The sequence below is a fragment of the Vanessa atalanta genome, chromosome 24, assembly GCF_905147765.1.
Source record: "Vanessa atalanta chromosome 24, ilVanAtal1.2, whole genome shotgun sequence".
NCBI lineage: Eukaryota > Metazoa > Arthropoda > Insecta > Lepidoptera > Nymphalidae > Vanessa > Vanessa atalanta.
Genome location: NC_061894.1, coordinates 4,899,730 through 4,921,696, shown reverse-complemented (window position 1 = coordinate 4,921,696; position 21,967 = coordinate 4,899,730). Strand labels below are relative to the sequence as shown.

Genomic DNA, 21,967 nt, shown 5'->3' with positions numbered 1-21,967 from the left:
AGCTGCAGGTAGACGCGAAGCGCCCAAATTAGGTCAAGTTTAGTCGAAGGGCATGTTCCAACCTATTTTATTTTTCCAATATTTTTGTTATATCATCACATAACAAAAGAACGACTTTAATAAAATTGTGATTGAATTGTTTTTTAATAAATACGTACCTACGTTACTTGGTATAATGTTAGTGATCCTAGAGACGTGAAGTCAAATCTCTAGTCGCAAGTCTGGCTAAATATCTTAATAGCAGAAGATTGAAAGTTTTTTAGTTAGTGTTTACAGCCCCGTGCCTCAGGAAGGACGTGAATCTGTTGGACTTGCGATTTAACCATTTCCCACTGCATTATACATATTAAGAGCTCTTATGTTTGCGTATACAGTTTAATGTGTCCTTCGCAATCGCCTCCAATTTAATACTATACAGAAATCGACTACAAAAATTATACAGTGCTATCATTACATAGTATAAAATAAAGACGCTTAACGCTGTCTGTCTGTCCCTGTGTATGATTTTGTTGTTTTTTTTTAATAGATATAGTGATTCAGGAGGTTAATATGTATAATACATGCACAATATAGTAGAGAAATACGGATCATTTTAAAGGTTTTAAAGTGATGTCGTTAATAAACTCATTTCTTTGCGCTTACATTGGACTCTAGCTGGACTTATGGATAACCCACAATAACCCTTTTTTATCGTTTACTTTTTACGAGAAATAATGGCTTATATTCGAAGCGATTTTAAGCAATACACCATTAATCCTTATCCAATTAACGTTAAATACATTGTGCGTTTAATATATTAGATGTTAGATCAATATGACTGTTTACAGAATGTAATTTAATTGAATATTTTCGAAGATATTACAGATTTAAAACGCAGGGACATAGCGGTTTTTATTGTCTAGTGACTGAAAATCTGTGAAGTGTGAACGTTGTAAATAAAGGCATACTGTAGTATATTTAGTATGAGCATTGCACCCGTGCGAAGCCGGGGCGGGTCGCTAGTTGTAATAAGACAAATAACAAAACCTTGGTTTCTCACATCGGTTCTTCTAAGTCTTTTTTTGTCAATAGCAATAACATTATATATACATTATAAATACATACATACATATATATATATATATATATATATATATATATATATATATATATATATATATATATATATATATATAGGTATAGTTTACAAAGGGATTATCCGTCGACAGACGTTGTTTGCAATGTTTTGTACTAAAACTTTATTCGGAACGCGCTACATATTATATAAGTATTGACTTAGTATTTTTTCAGTTAGGTTCCCCCATTTTTTTTGGGTCGTCTTCTCGTTTATTAAATATACCTTTGTTAATCACAGTCCCAGACGATGTGAGCGCACAAGAGCTAAATTCGCTGGAAAAGTTAGTTGAGAGATTACGAGCGGCTCGTGACGCCCAAATGACGACAAAGTCGCCGGGCTCTAGTGGGACACAGTCAGACCTGCTTTGTACGATCTGCTATGCCAGACCTGCGGATACTGCGTTTATGCCTTGTGGACATCACTCTTGCAGGTATTCCAAACTGTTTATTATTTTTAATAGCAAAATGCGGTGCGCGTAGTCCCGTTTATACGGAAACCATGTGTAACGTATACCTTTGGGTATAAAAGCGTTCTATATTTAAATTTAATCATGAAACAGTTTTTTAATTAATTGTGAACGATAAAGTACTACGCGTGATTGTAGACAAATTGCACTGTTTTATTGTATTCTGCTGTCCTGATATTTTTCTTTCGATACAATTAATTTATGCCAACATAGAATTGAATCAAAAAAATACAAAAAAAGTGTAACTTAAATTGAGTTTATTCAATTTAAGTGCAACTAAATAATGATGAATTTGTGTTTATATGAAAATAATTAATTTTCCCATAGACAGAATAAACATTCTGTAGATATCTATCAGATTGGAATTAAATGTGGAACGTTTATTGAAATGTAACGAATTCGTATAACTTTAGTAAATGTACAGAGAAAGGTCTCTAGTGGAAATTTTCGCATTTTCTTTTCGTAGTTGTTCGCTTAGCACTTACGTTGTTTCAGGGCATGCATAATGCAACATCTCCTTAACAGTAAACAGTGTTTCTTTTGTAAAGCTGAAATCGATACTGTTCGAGAAATTGAGCCTGTTACCGCCTAATTTAGATCAGTATTGAAGAATCTTTCGAAGACAGACAATCCATAGACAATTATGTTTTATGAAGAGTTTTTTTTTTTTTTTAATATTATTTATTTTATTACGACGTAATTTTTTATTTTATAAAGTACACTATATATTGAAATGATTTTTTGTTTTATTTTTGCAATATATATAACTATCGTTTAAAAAGTTTTCTCAAACCAGAGACTTATGAAGTTGCGCCCCTCCACATTAAATAATATTGGCGTGCATTAGTGTTTGTGAGTGACATCAATAATTTGAAGAGGTGTGTGTGTGGACTTATAGTGCCTACTTTGGAAGTAAAATTACATTTGATAAAGATATTTTATTCGAGAGCTGTTTGTCGTGCGTATTAAAGTTATTATCGCATGGAATATGTAAATTTAATACCTAATCTTTACTGTTTCTTCTATGGGAATAAGCGATACACGTATTTGTACTTACTAATAATAAACTAAATCCGGGGTGGCGGAACTCGTAAATAAAGTACTCCGAATTTTTATTGTAAATTGCAGCACGCGGAACACGTTACCTAGCTACTTACTCCAAAATACAGATCTTAAAACTGTCAGAGAGTACAACAAAAACTTGAATGTCTATTATTTTAAATGTATTAAGTTTTTTTTTAAAAAAATCATGAAACAAAACTATTTATGATGTATGTATGATGATGTATGTATATATGATATAATTATAGTTCATTAATATTTTACAAATTGCATGTACAGAATAGGCGGACGCTTGACTTCAGTTATACCTGATGGTCTGGGATGAAAAAGTCCTACTATGAACAATATTACTATACTTCTGGACTAGGTGTACTCATGGCTTCGTCCGCGTGGATTTCGGCTACTGACAAAAAGCCTAAGAAATTGTCATCGAAGATTTAATAAAAATAGTAGTCTTTGTTGAAATTCAAACTTACTCCATACTAAATTTAATCAAAACCCGTTCAGTAAATTACCCGGTGAGACGTATCGACAGACCGAGCGATTTACATTTAGAGAAAAAAAAACAATCACATCACGCTATTTATTTCACTTCGTATACTTCAAATAAACTTAAGTACATTTGTCTACAAATATAAAGCAAGGAAACACTGAATAATCTAAATTATTGGAGCAAAAACACTAAAGCTAACTTAGATTAAACTATGAACACATATTTATGGCCCCTTATTATTTCCAAGGGGTGAATAGGCGTAGTACCCGACACTGGGACAATCACAGGTTCCTCTTGGACCTGGAACTCCTCTCGGACCTATTGCTCCTGTAATTTGATAAGCATATATAATATATACATATGTACATATATTGAAGGTTATTAAGAGTTAGGGTTTTGTGTAAGCCCGCCTGTGTTGGTTCCACTCATACTGCCATTTACTGCCATATTTAATTGTCTTCGGCACAAGGGACGTGACTTTCTCCCATATTTGCATATATAATTAAAATAATAGTTCATATTTCTATCAGTACTTTGGTCTATAAGTGAAGCTGACCATTTAATATAAGCCTTTTTGCCAAGATATTGCGGTGCTGGGATTTCTCTTTCACTCTTTTCTAACATAGTGGACTTACACAAGAACACACCGTCGAGTAAAAGTAATATTGCAGACAGCCAACAGCCTGAAAATGTCCCACAATTGGCCAAAGACGAGGCCCTTTTCTCTTAAGAAGGTTTGGAGCTTATTCTACAATTCTGCTCCAGAGCGAGTTGGACGATACCATTTAGTAACACGCACCAATGCTATTTTGTTGTATGCGTTCAATCAAAATTATATTATGTCTATAAGTACTGGATCAAAGGACAACATTATCAAAATCTGTGAATATTATCGAAAAATATTGCATTTAAATGTATACTATAAATCTAATAACTAACCTTCTCTGCCAGGGTCACCACGTTGACCAGATCTGCCTTCCGGTCCAGGTGGGCCCATCGGTCCTGGACCAAAATAATGTGGTTTTTTTAAAAAAACACAACGCAATTGTTGCTATTTTTAACGACATACTTGAAACTAGACGTAGAGCTCGATCATGAAATAACGGTAACTGGTATGCGACATTGACAACATGATAATCAGAAATCATAATTGAATAGGAAGATAAAAAATGTCAGGACGTTTTGAACATTTTAATTACGTTTCAAGAATCTCAGTACTAATCACGCAGCCCGAATGTAGATACGAATATTATAACATCGTCTAAACCTGTACGTTAATAGATTTTTAGGTGAATTTTCAAAAACTAGTATATAAAAATATATGTGTGCAATCATATGAATGTCTGATAATTTCCGGAAAAAAAAGTAGATTATACCGTTCTTATATCTAATTTTTAGAGCCGAGCGGAACATGGTCGGGTGACCATGTTCCGCTCGGCTTTTCACGGGTGTGAACTTATGAATAAACTCCCTAAATATAATAAAACGCACCTGGTAATCCACCTGGGCCTTCAGGTCCTGGTAGTCCAATACCATCTGCACCTCTCTCTCCTTTATCACCCTTGTCTCCTCTCAGACCTTGGCCACCGGGTCTTCCCGGCTCTCCCGTCTCTCCAGGGTAACCACGTGGCCCCATTGGACCTGAGTCACCAGGTGATCCTAGAAGAAAGTAAGAAGAGTATATATATATATATTATATATATATATATATATATATATATATATATATATATATATATATATATATTTAAAACAAAGTAACTACAGGAAGGTAAGCTCATTTCAGTTATAAAGTCCTAAATGCCTACCGCTTCCTTCTTAGAGAGTCCTTCTTAGAACGATATCTATAAAAAAGATACTATTAAAACACATCTTCCCCACCAATGATTACCCTCCAACAGTAACTTATGATGTTTATAAATTAAATTGCTAACAATGCATAAAATTCAAATTAAAATCTTACTGGATTGTGAAAGATAAGTTACTTCTAAAGGCATACCTGGATTACCGGGAGGCCCTGGTCTGCCTGGAGGTCCTCTTTTACCCTCAATTGGAGCTATATTTGGTACTATGAGTGATGCTGCCAGCTCTTTGAACCGCTCTGTTTATCATTGATAAAAAATATATAAAATAATTAAACAAATGACCAAACATAAATTCATATTTCAGCAAATTTTAAAAAGAGGGTAGTTGTTAATTAGGTTATTTCATTTACAGCAGCCATTTTCAACGGGAAATAGCTTACTATTGTAAGAGATAACAATCAGATGACTTCCCTATAACCTCACTCTTATAACTCGATGATCCGAGAGAGAGGCGCAGGGAAAATTGTATAATATTGAGGTCCACCTCAAGTGTACGCAAAACTGGTGCTCTCCTCTACTCACTCTTATAATAAACAGTTGCTCTCCCTATTATCTCACATAATCCGATTGGACATGTCCTGAGAATTTTCAGACGCAGGACTAATAACTTCTGTGTGAGGCACAGCTGAGTCCCAACTCCAAACAAACAGTCCCATTGACGGAAAAATCATCAATTTTTTGTCCAAGATTTTGAAATCTGCTGCCTTATAATCTAGGCACGAGACCAACGGGGTAATATATTTGTTTTTTTTTTTTTATAAAACCAGTTCCTTTTTACCTTTAATCAGATCTTCGCAGATATTTCTAACTTCATTCTCTGATATTGACGGGAGCTAGAACAAAAATAATAAAATTATTCAGCACGACAATAACAAAATTGGCAAAAGTGTAATTGAAATCGATTTTTTACCACCAAACTCAAACTTCTATGTCTACGACTATTATTATTTATAAGAGAAATAAATACCTTATTAATCCTCAATGTCATATGATCTCTGCACTTAACTTAATTGTCGTTTTTAAAAGAAATAACGCCAGTATTACATGCAATTATAATATTACCTGAGTAATGATACTACTGGGTGCTGGCAAACCCGGTAGTCCCCTTTGTCCAGGGACGCCTGGAACACCATCTATTCCATTTCGTCCTGGAAATCCTGGCAGACCGCTTTCTCCTTTCTACCCCAAAAAGTTTTATAATATAAGGCTACATATATTATATTTAAATTACAATTAATTAACTCTTCCTAAGATAATATTTATGACAAATTATTGTTTATGTTTTTAAGCTTTCAAGACATAACAAATATTAAATATAACAACCATTGTCAGAATATTGCCAAGTCCAAAATTAAAAAAACTATTTTTTTGGTTACCTGTCCCTTATCGCCTTGAGGCCCAGGTGATCCAAGTAAACTAACAGAAGGTGATGCGGTTATTCCAGGTGGACCAGGTACTCCCGGTAATCCTCTCTGCCCTTCAGGACCCTAGGAACATAGATAGTCTCGTGCTTGTGCATTTTTGAGATTTACTTAATACGTTAATTTTTTCCGTCACATTATTAGTTCACAATCCTGCGTCCTTATTGGACGTTGGACCAACACCCAAACGATGGACGATCTTGTGCACTTGCACGAGCGAGATTAGAAGGCCTTATTTTAATGGCTCACTTTCAAAATTCGATGAGACAATAGTGCCGAAGAGAATTCAGGCGCAGGACATTAGCCCAAAAAGCACATAAAAGCCATTGTATTTTATGCTTAGCAAAATACCTGACTGCTGCCAAAACATTCCTGACCGAAAAGCCAATAATCTTATTGACACGACCCGGGGTTTGAACCCAGAACCTCGAGGTCAATGGCATAGCTATCGTAGCTCAGGGGCCCTGTAATCTAGGCTTTGAAATAGAGCCTTGAAGAGAGATGACGTATGGATTTAGCCTACTAATGATAAGTTCAACTCACTGTATCCTGTATCCTTTTCTTATTCCTATCTATAATTTTGAAGGGCAATATAAGTTAAAGAGATCCTGAAGGCCAGATTTTTTTTCTCTGCACCCACCTAGCTATGCCACTGCTCGAGATATGCGGTCTTATAAGCTAGCCGATACCTTGGAAATTCCATGCTTTGACTTATTGATTGTATTGTGTCTTTATTGTTAGGTGTAAAAAAAAATCTACTCACTTGCGGTCCTTCGGGACCCCTTTCGCCTGGAGATCCCTGTATGCCCGGTAACCCTCTTTCCCCTGGTATACCAGGTACACCTGGTGGACCTTGAATACCTGGTATGCCCTAACAAAAATAATAAATAATTTTGAAATTCTTTATAAAAAATTGTGAATTCATCTACCAAGCCTTTTTTATTTTACCATAATAATGACATTCAAATACATCTCAACTAAGGAATAGAAATCGTTTAGGCTATTCTGTAACATGAAACTCAAACTCACCGCAGAACACCCGCGAACTTCGAAATGTCAAATGTGATATGATATATGACATTGACAAATATAACTATAAAATTTATAGGATACAGGTATCAAAATGCCGTATCACTTTAAGTCGATTGTCAATATTTCGATTGAGATACGAATTGATGTCTTACAGAAGCCCTTCCACGTTATGTAATCGCCGTGCATTACCTTGAGTGGTACTCGCGAGTACTTACAAGATCTTAGTGTGCGTAGACTTCAATTGTCTAAATTGAAAGCGAGTAAAACAGCGAAACGCAGCTATATATACAAATCATAACAACACGTCGCCTCATTGATTAATTTATAGATATACAAATAATGTAATTCATGGTTAAATTTTATAAGCAATAATAGACAAATAATTGAAGAATAAATACTGACAGCGACACCGGACAGCCCCCGTGGTCCAATCGGCCCAGGAATTCCATCCAGCCCTGGCTTACCAGGAAGACCTCTCTCACCCTTTTGACCTTTATAGTGGAATAACTTGATCAATATATATAAATGCACAAAGATCAATTCATTTTGGAGCTTATTCCACCACACTGCTCCAACGCGATTTGGTGGATACACATGTGGCAGAATTTCATTAAAATTAGACATATGCAGGTTTCCTCACAATATTCCTTCACCGCCGAGCACTAGATGAATTATAAACAAATTATGCACATCAAAATTCAGTGGTACTTGTCTAGGTTTGATCCCGCAATCATCGGCTTAGACGCACGCGTTTTAACCACTGAAACAACTCTGTTCTATGTTCTATGGTTTCCTCAATTTTTGAGTGAGCAGTTTCTAGTTTCTATAATTCTATAATTTAAATTATTTTACCATGAGTTAATGGAACGTTAATGCTAGTTGCTGGTCCAGGGGGGCCTACGGGGCCTGGTTCTCCGCGAAGCCCCATAGGTCCAGGAGGACCCGGGGAACCCTGTTTATAACATTTTAAATTAAAGGAAGAAGTCAGAAATATGATGTACATATAATTAGATTTTAGTAACATTTTTATTATTTTGCCATAAGTTTGTTAATATGCTTGTATCCGCTATATAGCAATATATATGTATATGTTTAGTGGACTATGTACTTATATGAGAAAAAAAGTAACTATTGAGTGCCTTGCTGATTCATCATAAAAGAATCTATGTACAATCCAAGAGACGATTCAACTCATAAGAGTCTACTTGAATAATTTTTTTTTGATTTCATATGCTTACGTCTCTTCCGTCTACACCAGGAAGTCCAGCTAAGCCAACTAACCCAGCCTCGCCTGGATCACCTAAAATACCAACATAATAAATCGCGTTATAAGAACTGAGGCAAATGGATATCTATGAAAGTACTACAAATTTTCTATTTAATTTAACATGAATCTTTACTTGATCAAAAAATGTTTTCTTGATTTGGTAAAGTTGAAAATTTGGACGTTTCATTCAGTTTCAGTTTTAAAACTGGAATGGTCAATTGTGGAGATTTACTCTAATTATTGCAGGACATTAACTAACTTACTAATATAATAATTGAGTTCTCATAAATCTTGACCAAAAATTTGATAGATTTAAATTAAGATAACAGTGTACTGCCTCGGAAGACGTTAACCTCTTACTAAGGTGCATTAAATCGATATATCGATAAATGAAGTGATATTTTAGTGCTGTCCGTACGTGCAGACAAATAAATAGAATTAATACTTTTTTTATTTATAAATAACTCTACTTGCTGATTTAATAGTACGGAACCTAGTGAAAAAAGATATCTGAGTTAGTTATCACCAAATGATTTTGATTAATCATTTAAAGCTGAATTAATAGTGTCCATAATTACAAATATACCTGAATCTAAATTACCAGTAGCTTGAGAAATCTTAGTCACAAATACAAACAAAAAATGGAATATTATTTATATTTGGATTCAGAAGGAAATAAAATTAATGTTTTATTATGACCAATTATTGTTTACAAGTAAAGAGAGTTAATTTTTAACGCAATGAAACAATGAAATGGTAAATATATAATACATATATAATATAATACCTTTAAAACCTTGAACTCCTTTTTCGCCTTTCGGCCCACGTGGACCTTCCTTTCCTGGAGGTCCGGGAACTAGTGTCACCTAGAATATCGTGACAATAAAAGATAAACAAATCTTTCAGAATATTGCTCCTAAGATCTCGAATCAGACCAGTAATGTTATTGAAATTATCACTTTGTCTGATTAGAGACAAAAAAAGATAATTTAGACATAGACAATTTTACAAGTTTTTACTAATTTAATATACTCCTAAGAGAAGTTACATTCCATTATAAGCAACAAACCCTGGGCCAGATTTAACTCCATTTCGTTTATGTTTGAGCACACTGTGCACTAATAAGGTACTTTTGCATAGTTGCATCTTTGGAAATGGACCCCGTAGACCGTCTTTTTGTACATACAATGTATTTAATTCTACTCTTGCAAATACTCAATAAAATACACACATTATTAGCGTTTCCCGCCGGTCCTCTTTCTCCTTTCTCCCCTTTAGGCCCTGGAGACCCCTCTAAACCAGGTGGCCCTTGCAAGCCACGTACTCCCTAAAAGTTTTATAAAGTAATTACTTTGACGTTATAAAACATAAAGTACGAAAAAAACAGTGATATAACATAGTCTTACCGGCAATCCTGTGTAACCTCTAATACCTTCTTCCCCTTTTGGCCCTGGGGGCCCTTCAGGACCCTTGAAGGTTAAATTTAAGCCATTAAAGCAAATAAATAAATGAGAACTACATGCATTTTATTCTATGTGGTGAAGTCTCAACATACCGGAGGACATGTTTGGTTACATGTTTGTTCCAAATAAGGGTCAATATTTGGCGGCACGATAGGAAACTGAAAAAAAATAGTACCAGTTTATTAACTAAATAGCTTATTGGAAAATATTCCTTTTGCTGACACATGGTACCAATTACCTATAATACTTTATTATACTTCCTACATTTTCAATGTCTTTAGGCATGACTGATCTTAAATCAGCAGACGCCCCATTTATATACGACCCATTTATATATGACCCATTTATATGTGACGAAAAAATTAAGTTAAAAAAAAATTTGAAATATGAAGTTACATGAATAAGCGTCTATTTGGACATATACTAATAAACATAATGAGAAATCAACATAATTGAAATTGTACAAGTTATTTAAACATAGCAAATAACAGTAGTGTGACGTCACAAATACGGCCTCAGGTCTTATGTTCCCATAAACCACATCGGACCCCTGAGTTATGGAGATGATCTTACAATAATTTACGCCTACGAATCATAGTGACAATGTAAACTATTATATCGACCAGAGAATATATTCAACTATTATATTTATTACTATGCAACTGTTCCATCCGCCATATTAGATTTTTGGTGATGTCATTAAATTCAAAATTCGAACGCGTCAATAAATTGCATTAAACTGTCAAAACATTTTGTCAATCAACTATGTTGCCAGAAGACATCGTTAGAAAAACTACTTAACTATCTCCTACTATCTCCTCCATCCCATCAATCCCATCAACAATCCCCTCCCCTGTAGTAAATTGTGAATGTACTTACTGGAGGTATAGTGGCAATCAAAAATTCGGGTATTTCCTGAAAACAAACAAATTATACAAAACAAAAATTAATTTAAAATTATACTGATAATCCGATCTTATTCACTAATATTAACATAACAATTAATAGTCCCGCTGCTGGGCAAAAGTCTCAAGGAGTAGGTTAAGAGCATACTCCACGGATCTAATGCATATAGCAGACGTTGTATAGAAGTTCAAATGGGAAGAAATTCCAAACTAGAGAATCAACTTGATTTTTTTTGGTATTTTGCAAACATTTCGAATCAAACATCAAACCCTAACTAATATTATAAATGTGAATGTGAGTTTGTTAGCTTGTTACTCCAACGTCTTAAGTATCTTGATCACCATGGAATTTAGCATACATTTTTTTAGAGGCATGGAAAGTATACCTGACCTTTACCACCGCACAAGTGAGCGAAGCCAAGGCAAAAAACCAGTCTATGTTAATATTATAAATGCGATAGTAACTCTGTCTGTTTGTCTGTGTGTCTGTTGTTCTTTCATGGTCAAACCAATTCAACCTTATTTTATGAAATTCGGTATTAAACAAACTTAAACTAGGGCAAAGGCTATTTTTATGCCTAACCCTCAAAACTCGACCAAAACCTCAGTAGACAACTAGTTAACAATGGAATGAAAGTAGTAATAACTAAAGTAGATCAAAAATCTTACAATTTCTTCACAACTTTCGTCAGTCAGGTTGTAGCGATTGCAGCTCAGCGATAACCATTGGAGATCAATCTGAAAAGGCAACTTACAAATTATTCCCTGCGGCATCGTTTGGGTTAAATCTATATCGGGATTATCCTCATCGAATTAATTCATAAATTTTACAATAATAAATTACTCAGTAATAATTAAATAATCTGAATTTTAGGGAACATTCCAGAACTTTTGATGTTATCAATAATAAATAGAAAACATCACATAGCAAATAGCATTTGATTTTATGCGTTAAAGATTATAAGTTACAACTAATCTTAGATAAATTTTGGTTGATTTTACAACATCACAATTCAACCCAAAAACAAAATTTGTTGTATTTGAAATTTCAGGCACATTCCGTAATACAATCTAATTTAAAAGAAAAAGTTGGACTGCCTTAGTCACTGTGTAAATGTCCTTAATTAATTAGGTTAGTAATTAGAGTATTTCTTTACTAGATGGATAGACCTTTTTGTAACTATTCAAAAAATATTATGAAGATGTTCTATCAGTATCAGTCAGTTTAAAAAACTTTACTTACTAGTAAAGATACAATAGTGCAAATAAATTTTTTACTAGTTTCCAGTTTAGCTGAAATTTTGGACAGACATTGGTGGAGCTGTTTTACAATTAGAATATCAAAAAATTAATTCGTTTTGGATTAAATAAAACCTTCTTCAAAAACGTTTAGTCTGATTTGATTGTGTATGAATAAGGGGTTTTCAAGGATATATTATTAATGGAAAATGTCAAGACTGTGATCGTCGTCAAAATTAGTTCAATTATGCTGTAATTTCTTACCGGAGCTGGAGTTCCATCGTCGTTACTGATAATGGTGATCGACGTCGCGTTACTGAAGTCGTGCGGACTTATATTCTCCGGTTCTAACTGGAACATTGAGTTTAAAAACTAATCAAAGAATAATCTGGAAACTTGTATCTTTTCGTATACTAGCAATCTTTAAAATAAGCATGTTTTAGTTTATTTTCATTTTTTTTTTATGATATAGGTAGGTGGACGAGCAAATAGGCCCTCTGATGTTAAGAGGTGATCACCGCTCCAGTGAGCACCGCATTGCTAATACGACACCAACCTTCGGAACTAAGATGTGGTCCCTTGTGCCTGTGATTACTTCTCTTTTGGTAAACTTTAAACTGTGAGTTTGTGAGTTTGAGTTTGTATGTGATGATACTTGTAGCAAATAGCTCGTCGTTTGTATAATATATTTTTTGTTGTGTAATAAAGTACTAATAATGTATAACAAACATACTTTAAAAAAATCTAGTTCTTACCTCAATACAATCAACAGCGGCGTAAACGGTGTCATTCGTAATAGCCACGTGCAGTTTATGCCACCCTGGTCTGAATAGCTGAAACATTTTGTTAATAACATTTAAAAATAGAACCATGAATATTCAATGATTTTTTTTAAATATACCATAGACAAATCGCTTAAAAAATATTCGATGATACTCTTTAAAGAGTATCTACTAGGACGGATATAGCTGAACAGCACCAAGCATCGCAATATGTTTTTTGTTAAAATGTCATGTGTGTATGTGTCTATGCAATGGTCTACAATTAACTAATATTTATATTCGGATTAATTTCCAGTTCAACCTTTCGAAGACTTCATTTGATATACAGGCTTCATCTTAGATTTATTTATGAGTGCCAATAATTCGAAACGAAATTAGTCTATTTGGATAACATATTGTACGAGTATCTTTTGATGAGTAATAAACTTATTTATACTTATTTATTTGGTAATATGGAATACCAGAAGTATATTTAATAAATACCAATTCAATAGACAGTAATTGAAAGTATTGTTACATTAAAATACAAAAATATTATAATCTATTCCACAAGGAATACAAACGAAAAAAATGTGACATCTAAGCTTAAATAAACCATGATATTCATGGATTCACGAATATTCATCAATTCATCCATTGACTAAGCAGCGGATCCACATAATTTATTAATATATAAAAGTTACCTATCCGGGAAAAATATAATGGGCAGAAACCACGCGTAACAACTATCATTATTTAAATTCTAACTTTAAACTTCTCTACTTGAATGTCAACTTGGGATTGAACTGAACTTTACGAATCATCTACTTTAGATGCGACAACTTATTTTCACAAGACGACGTAAAAATAATACTTTCCTAGCTTTTCTCTGAAAACTTTTTTACTTTTACAACTAAATTTTTACAGTTAACGTCTTACCTCCGGTGAAGAAAAGACCACTCGAGAATGCTGCACAAAAACAGCAAATTTCCTGAGATTCGGCAGTAATGTTATCGAGAACTGAAGTGTTTGTGATCTAGCGCGAATCAAGCTCCAAGGCCGTCGGTGATTATGAGCATTGAATGTCCCTATGACACTGAAGTATTCTGGCAGACCATTGGGAAAGACGTGTCTGGAAAAATTATTACAATATATTCAAATAGAAAGCCCATGCACTAGATAAGTAGATACTCCCAGGGATATTAGCACTGTAAAAATAAAAATGTATGTATGTTCGTTTGTCCTCTATGTATTACTAAACCACTAGTCTGATTGTGGTAATAGTTAGATGAATTGTTTTACGTATGTCCGCAAGGGTCCCCAACCCAAAAAGAAGATTTATAGGAACGAAGTTCTTTTTTTACACGGCTTACAGTATTGTGAATTGCCAGAAGTCTTCACGTAAGCAAAAAGCATCATTCCGCCTTTAGGCGACCTTTCTTTCTTTTTTAAACAAAAAAATCTATGGGCAAAGGTGAAGTTACAAGTTGCTAGTCCGCCCTACATGACATTCAACCAAATGGATCACTCAAGCTTCAACCCGGAACACAGGAATACGTTGCATAGGCGATACGTTGTATAGTTGAGCTAATGATAACTCATGAATGGAAGGCTTGCACTAAACTAAGAAAAAAACTTGAGACCTTCAGGCAGTTTAACACTGCTAATTTAATCTACGCTTCCTAGTATAAATTTTAATTTATAAACGAAGAAAAGAATAACTACACGAAGCGAATGATGAAGACGTTTCTTTCCTTCTAAAACGTAAAGATCTTTGTCGGTAAAGTTCATCGTTCCTATTTCCTACATTATCCTTTGATTTTTCATTTGCATTTTTATATTAAGTATTGACATTTAAAATATTCTAGATTATTCTTTGTTGCTTGTGATTTTCCAAAAAGATAACTTAACTTCGAAATATTCTTCCAGTTTACTTTTGGTTTAACAATTGGGGATTATATTAGTAATGTATACCAAGAACGTACATCCCATTTCATAAAAGCTTATTATTATATTTGTTTCGTTTATATCTTCATTGTTATCGTATATGTAGCAAAATAAAAGGGCCTATTGAAATTAGTATTGTTCTCCGAAGACCTTTATCGAATTAATAATCCAATCCCTTGCTGCACATTTTCTTTTTCTTGTATCAACGAATTTGTTTTCAATTGTAAACAATTATTATCTAATAATTGTTTATTGAATATCGAGAATCTATCACCGATTTGGAAAAATATCACAGACTCGATAAAAACCGTTGTAAGAAACTCACCCAAATTTTTCGTATCACCAATCATTGTTGACAATATTTTGAATGATCGTTTCTTTCCCAAGGTGAGCTTATTATTTAAGAAATCACTATTTTAAAAATTTCCATTCTCAAGCAAACTTAAATTTAAAATATTTTTTTAATTTCTCTGGGATCTTGTTATATAAGCATTGATCTACAACATAATCACTAACTCTATCAGCGTTGCAGAACTATCGATAGTTGACCTCGAAAACTATTCAGGATATTGATAGTACTATCGATACAATCTCTAACACCTTAACTATCGATAGTCTATCGATAGTGGACTATCGATATGCAACACTAAACTCTATGTACATAAGAATTCTATCTTCTAACTAAGTAAGTTACACAGTATTACTATATTAATACTGTGTACGTCACGATTTATTTAAAACATTCTAAGGAAACAAACCACAATTTTAGTACGAGAAAGACTAACACATAAAATAACTAAGAATAACTATGGTTTGTTTCCATATATAAATTATGCTATCAGAGCACGTGTACATACCGCAAAGGCAAAGTAAGGTTCGCTCCGTCACCAATTCTGTACGCCCTTTGCAAATCTTGCGACCCTTGGACGAGTGTCACACCGGTTGTATCGGATCTGTCCAGTCGATAAACTGCTATCAAGTCTACCGTTTGAAAATCAACATCAATACCGCCGATCGAGGAACACGACGCTAGTGGTGATACTGATGTTACGTTATCTGGAAATTCATTGAACTATATTACAATTTGAACACCTTATGCCTTAGTCAAATTGAAATCTTTCCGAAGATTGTCTGGTGGAGAACGTTTTTTTTTCTATCTGAACGATAGATGGAACCTTTATGCAACTTTCAATAGGTTTAGGAGGTAGAAAGGTTAAATAAATCATATTGATATATGCGTTTTGGGGTTGGTCGGTGTTGGGCATAAAAAAACCTGTAACCTTCCTTTATAGTTCAAGCATGTTTCAAACCAAATTTCATCAACTTTAGTTCAGTGGTTTGGTCATAGCAAAACAACAGACAGACAAACAGACAAACACAGTTACTATTTTATTAATAACATCAGTATAGATGTAATTTCAATTTATTTAATTTTTTTGTTGAGTTTTAATTACACTAAACCAGTTTCCATCTGCATTTTCTTCGGTTATAGGGAGGTAACCCGGTAACCTGACGAAGTATATCCAATTTCGTGACTTTCGATTGATTAGTAAGAAGTAAGCGTTACAAATAAACAACTTAACTTTGGCATTAAAAATATAAATTAGGATTAAACATTAATTTGTTTCGGCTGGATCTTCCCGGATACTCTGGATCAGTTATAATGCAAATCGCAATGAGGCAGTAAAATATGCCGTTTGGCGATTGAATAGTCAGTGGGTACTCAGATGTATATTTAATATTCATGTGTATATAGTCTTACCTATTGCATTAGTCGTCTTCAGTCGTGTAGTGTAAATTAAAAATACGATGCAATAATACCTGAAATTTTTAAATAAGTTTTTATTAAAATTTAGTTAAGGAAATTACGAGCCAAGATTTATCGTGTTATGTGTTTATACTGTTCGTCTGGAGTCCAATTGGCTTTTTTATGATATAGGTTGGCGGGCGAGCAACTGGGTCACCTGATGGTAAGTGGTCACCACCGACTTCAGACAATGGCCACGCGTTGTTATGTTCCTTGTGCCTTTAGTTGCACTTGCACACTCACCCTTCAAACCGGTACTTCTGTTTGGCGTTGGAATATCTGAGAGTACCTACCCAGACGGGCTTGCACAACGCACTACCACCAAGTGGATGTAGAATAAGGGGGCCAAATGGAACTGGACCAATGTGTAAAATTACAATTCCGTATAATAAGACGCAGATTTACCTAAACTAACTAAGAAACATTGCAAGTTAAATAAAAAATCTACAAATATCCTATACCTGCATTAGTTTACCATTCTAGAATAAGCTTTAAACATTCTCCTTAATAACCTAGAAGGACTTTCTTTAGAAGTGGGACATTTCCGGGCAACATCAGTGGCGGAAGGGGGTTGGGGTTTGAGGGTGGAATGAAGCGGTATAAAGAACACTCCCACACCCAAACGACAATCCTGGATCTGCCAATAGCAGTTACTGTTTAGTATAAATAAAGATGAGAGTATTATGCTTAATATCGTCGAAAGAGCAAACTTTAAATAGTTTACTGGTTAACATTTCACACACCAACATTATCACACTCAAACAATATACATACAGAGTTAGGCAAGTTAGGATTAATTTGAGTTATTATTTGTAATGGTTGTTTTTTTTTTTTTATATAAATGGAACTGAATTCTGATAACGTTCTATTTCAGAATTATTTCTGCAATTTTGCGTATGTAATTCTATTTATTACATGTATTTTTAGTATTGCTTCTGACTATATATACTTTCTCGAAGAAACACAAAACTTTTGTCAAGACGTTTATAAAATATATTGTACTAGTTGTTGGGTAAATTAACAAATTAGGTTTAGGGCTTTGGTTGTGAAAGCATAACAGACAGACATAATTACTTACGTATTTATAATATTATTATAAACAATAAAGATTGTTACAGTAATTTAAAATATAAGATTGTATCCAGCTAAGCTAATGATGTCTCTAGTATTGGTCAAGTGGCTGTTTTAAATTGAACCGACCTTAATGGCCCAATGAGCGCATAACTGTGTCATAAAAATGATATTATTATTTTTTCTAAGTACAATGTGAAATTTCTATAATCTCCATATGAATAAAAAATTATGTTTGTTTGTTTTTCCTCTGTACATTTCTTAATTGTTATTCATTCATCCGATTGTAATTAAACTTTGGTGATGTGTCCTGCGGAAACCAGCGAAGGGTCTAGCCCCATTCAATCCAAGATGGTTTGCTAGTACGTCTGTTGCTTGGCTTAGAGCTTACTTTACAATGCTCCAGTGTGGGTTGATGGATACATGGGGTGTACCATCTGATACATGCTGGCTAGATTATAACATTTAACCATGACCACCGAGTACAAGATGACTTATATTAAATAATGTTTATCTAGATTTGAGTGTTTTATCGATAGGGCCACCTCGACTTCTAAACTATTCATAAAATATTAGTAAATTACACATATTTGGTAATAATATTACATAACACACAGATTTCTTAACGACATTTCTGATGCAGATTTAGATTTAAATTTAGTTACTTAGAAAAAATAATAATTTTGCACAACCTCTTAAGGTTGTTGAAAAACAATAAATTTTCTATCATTCTAGTCAATATCGTACAGCCAATCAAACCGAATCAATGTGACCTCGCGGCTCAATTCAGCAGGTCATCAAATCTCGATACTGTGGGGTTAACAATTAATTGACCTTCAAGAAACCATTAAATTTGTCCTACTTCTATAGACCAGAATCAGGTGCAGATCTAGGACTAAAATTGGACTGAGATTTCTGATTTTTTTTTATCAGCTGTCAAATATGAGTCTTAATCAGTCTATCTTAAATTTAAATTTGATCTCATTAACTTTCGAAAAGACATAAGTTTCGAATGAATGATTGTACTTCGAGTCGTTCTTTAAGGAATTAAAATTAAAAAATGCAACATAATGCGGAAAAGAAAATTAAAGTATTTATAAACATATACTAATCATCATCTCTGTGTGAGATAAATATTTTATGCAAAACTGTATGCTTAAACGTAATATCACGAATTTACGTGCATCCGTTTATGAAACTAGGTTATGACTTAAGTATTATCACGGATTTAGAGATGAAATAACTAACTTTGAAATTTAAGAATACCTTACTACTTATAAAGATGCAAAATATTCCTACCTACGGTATATTTCTAATGGATTTTCAAACAACAGGTACCTTATATATTTGCAGACGGTGTATATAATCAAATAGACACTATAATCAATACATTACATAAATAATTACATGAGTTGTTTGCATATAATCTCGCTTCATCGACATAAATTATAATGTATAATAATTTTTTCTTTTTAAATAAATTTAACATAATTAAAATTAAAATGATATTCATTACATTTTTACAACCTTGTTATTTTAACGTTTCAAATCTGTAATGCTTCAAAATGAATAATTGATTATGATAACATTTCTTTAATTGTTATATTTATAAGATTGATTTAATTTAAAAAAAAATGAGAATATCGCATTCAGGTAAAGATTTGTTATATAAGTCCATTACATTAATAAACACAACAAAAAAACTAAATTAAAGAAAACATAACATTTGAAATATTTATAATAATTAGGTATTATTAAGCTTTTGGTTATTACAACGCATTTTAAAATGCTGAAGTCATCTCTTTGGTTTCGTTTTACGCGTTTTTAATTACAGTTTTACAACTTGAACGGTTATTGAACCAATTAACCGAATATTTGGCGATTCAATTTAGCAACAAAAGCACCAATTGCTAAAGCTAAGTTACGATTTTTAATAATAATTAAATTACATTGCAAAAAACTTACCTAAAAATATCCATAATATTAGAATTAATTAACAAGATTTGAATATGTAAGGCGTTTTTTTTTTTAAATTATGAACACATTTTAGTATATGGCATCACCATTATAGACCACGACGAGTACTGGTATGCTCAATAGACGCAGGCTAATCAACAAACTGAGATTTGTTGACGCAGAATGATATATATCAATTAATTTTTCTGACAGGCTTTTTAATGCTTATATTTCCACTGGAGTTTAAGCGCATCATCATAAATGGTATATGCGTCCCACTCGCACGCTACATATTTAAATGCTCCCTCGCGTCCATACAAATATTTAAGCTCCTGAACGTTAAGAAATTTATTTTCAAAAAGTGAATTGTTTTATAAAAATAGAGTAAAATCCTTTTCCATATCAAATATTACTTTTGCCAGTTCACGTCCAATTGTATTTATTGAACGAATCGTTATTGTACATTAGTAGCGGATCAATTTTTAGTTAAGATTTAAAAGTAGCATAGACTTTATACAAGTAGTATAGACATACAACTTCGAAACTTATAAAACGTTTTTATCTCGATATTATTATATTACGCCGCGTAGACAGTTCTACCATCCGTAAGCAAACACATCGTTACTTGAAATAGTAACTAGGCCTTAATCTAAACAACACAGAGAAATTAGTATTCTTAGAATATGTGACTAACAAATGATATAACGCATCACAAGTGACTGTAATCTTGATCCATACAAAAGGATTTAATTACACTTTAAATTACCATGGCATGTGTTTATAAACATCTGTAGATGTATTCTGTGAGGACATTCGAAACTCACCGCAGAACACGATAGTGTAATATCAAAAAGTGATAAGCGCAGAACACCTGGTCCTGGAACAATACAGGAGTGGAGGCCCTGGAGCAACAGAGTAGTGCCCCTAATTATTATTTTACAAATTAATTTGAACATTTTCATTTCTGTTCGAACTATTGCAATATTGTATATAATTGCATTAAAATTGCTAACTAGTCGGAATATCTATTGTGGAGACCTCAGGGCAGTTGCCCCGGTTGCCCTCCCCAAATTCCGACCCTGAATGTGCGATAATGACTATAATTTAAAAAAAAAAAAACAGATCAAAACAACGTAACGGCAAATCGGTTTTTAGCATTTCACGAGTGAGATTGTGGTCGAAGTGAATTCTTGCGGAATATAACTGCTGATATAACGACTTCTGGACGTATTATTCAATCAACAGATGATCTGCTTTGTATGTTAACATACATTAACGATGCGAACAAGGTTTAAATTTCTTTCTAACTTGTTTCCTACTATATTTAACCGACTTTAAAAAAGGAAGTTATTAGTTCGCTTTTTTATTTTTTTTAATTTTATTGCCTCATAACTCCATTATTTATGAACCGATATGAGTTTTTTTTTTTGGGATACTTGTTACTTCTCTATTGGCCCCATTTGAATTTGAAGAAAAAATGTAAATCATCTTTTTTTTTTTTTTTTAATATTAATAAATTAACACAACATAATACTTACACTATTATTATGTTGTGTTAAAAAAAAAAAAAAAAACTTTCAGGGTCGTCAGGTGTTAAGTATAAAAAAGTAAAAAGCCTATGTACTTTACCAAGGAAGGACATAGGTCACTTTTTAAGCTTATTGTATACCAAATATCATCAAATTCTATTTAGTGGCTTAGCCGTGAAAGCGTAACAGACAGAGTTACTTTCGCATTTATAATATTAGTATATATTTATTCCATTTTATTTGTAGTCAGCCCAATTGTCTTCTATAATATTTGAATATCATCCCGCACACAATCCATCCATTTTTCAAAGCTCATTCACGTTGAGGTAGGTTACTTCTTATAGTGTTCTTCTTATAAATTCTAATGCATCTAAAGCAGTGGTGGCCGCTTTTATCAGCGGTCAATTTCTCAGTCCGCTTACATATTTGAAATAAAAAAGAAGAATAGAAAATTGCTACAAATGTAGTTAAACTATACATAATTAAAACTATATATGTACAAACATTTATTTTTAGAATATAAAAAAATATAAGAAAAATTCAACACAACAAATTTTGTTCTATTC

At 33.2% G+C, this 21,967-nt stretch overlaps 2 protein-coding genes across 2 annotated transcripts in view; one reads left to right on the top strand and one right to left on the bottom strand.

The window, feature by feature from the left end:
* The window catches only part of LOC125073525 (E3 ubiquitin-protein ligase RNF123-like), a 55,490-nt gene extending 53,315 nt beyond the window's left edge, over window positions 1-2,175 (top strand). Inside the window, exons 35-36 of the mRNA XM_047684386.1 lie at window positions 1,355-1,547; window positions 2,079-2,175. Coding sequence (XP_047540342.1) covers window positions 1,355-1,547; window positions 2,079-2,175 — 290 coding nt within the window. The remainder of the gene's footprint in view (window positions 1-1,354; window positions 1,548-2,078) is intronic.
* Window positions 2,176-3,209: 1,034 nt separating this feature from the next.
* Window positions 3,210-19,997, bottom strand: LOC125073357 (collagen alpha-1(IX) chain-like). The gene is made up of 23 exons (XM_047684157.1): window positions 19,882-19,997; window positions 16,801-16,859; window positions 15,896-16,094; window positions 14,031-14,223; window positions 13,086-13,163; window positions 12,595-12,681; window positions 11,761-11,829; window positions 11,066-11,101; window positions 10,279-10,344; window positions 10,130-10,192; window positions 9,955-10,050; window positions 9,511-9,589; window positions 8,695-8,756; window positions 8,309-8,408; window positions 7,859-7,947; window positions 7,188-7,295; window positions 6,380-6,490; window positions 6,066-6,182; window positions 5,782-5,836; window positions 5,138-5,239; window positions 4,630-4,797; window positions 4,078-4,140; window positions 3,210-3,465 (listed from the first exon to the last, which is right to left on the bottom strand). The coding sequence occupies exons 1-23, from the start codon at window positions 19,893-19,895 to the stop codon at window positions 3,362-3,364; spliced, it is 2,118 nt and encodes a 705-aa protein (XP_047540113.1). The 5' UTR covers window positions 19,896-19,997; the 3' UTR covers window positions 3,210-3,361.
* Window positions 19,998-21,967: the final 1,970 nt, after the last annotated feature.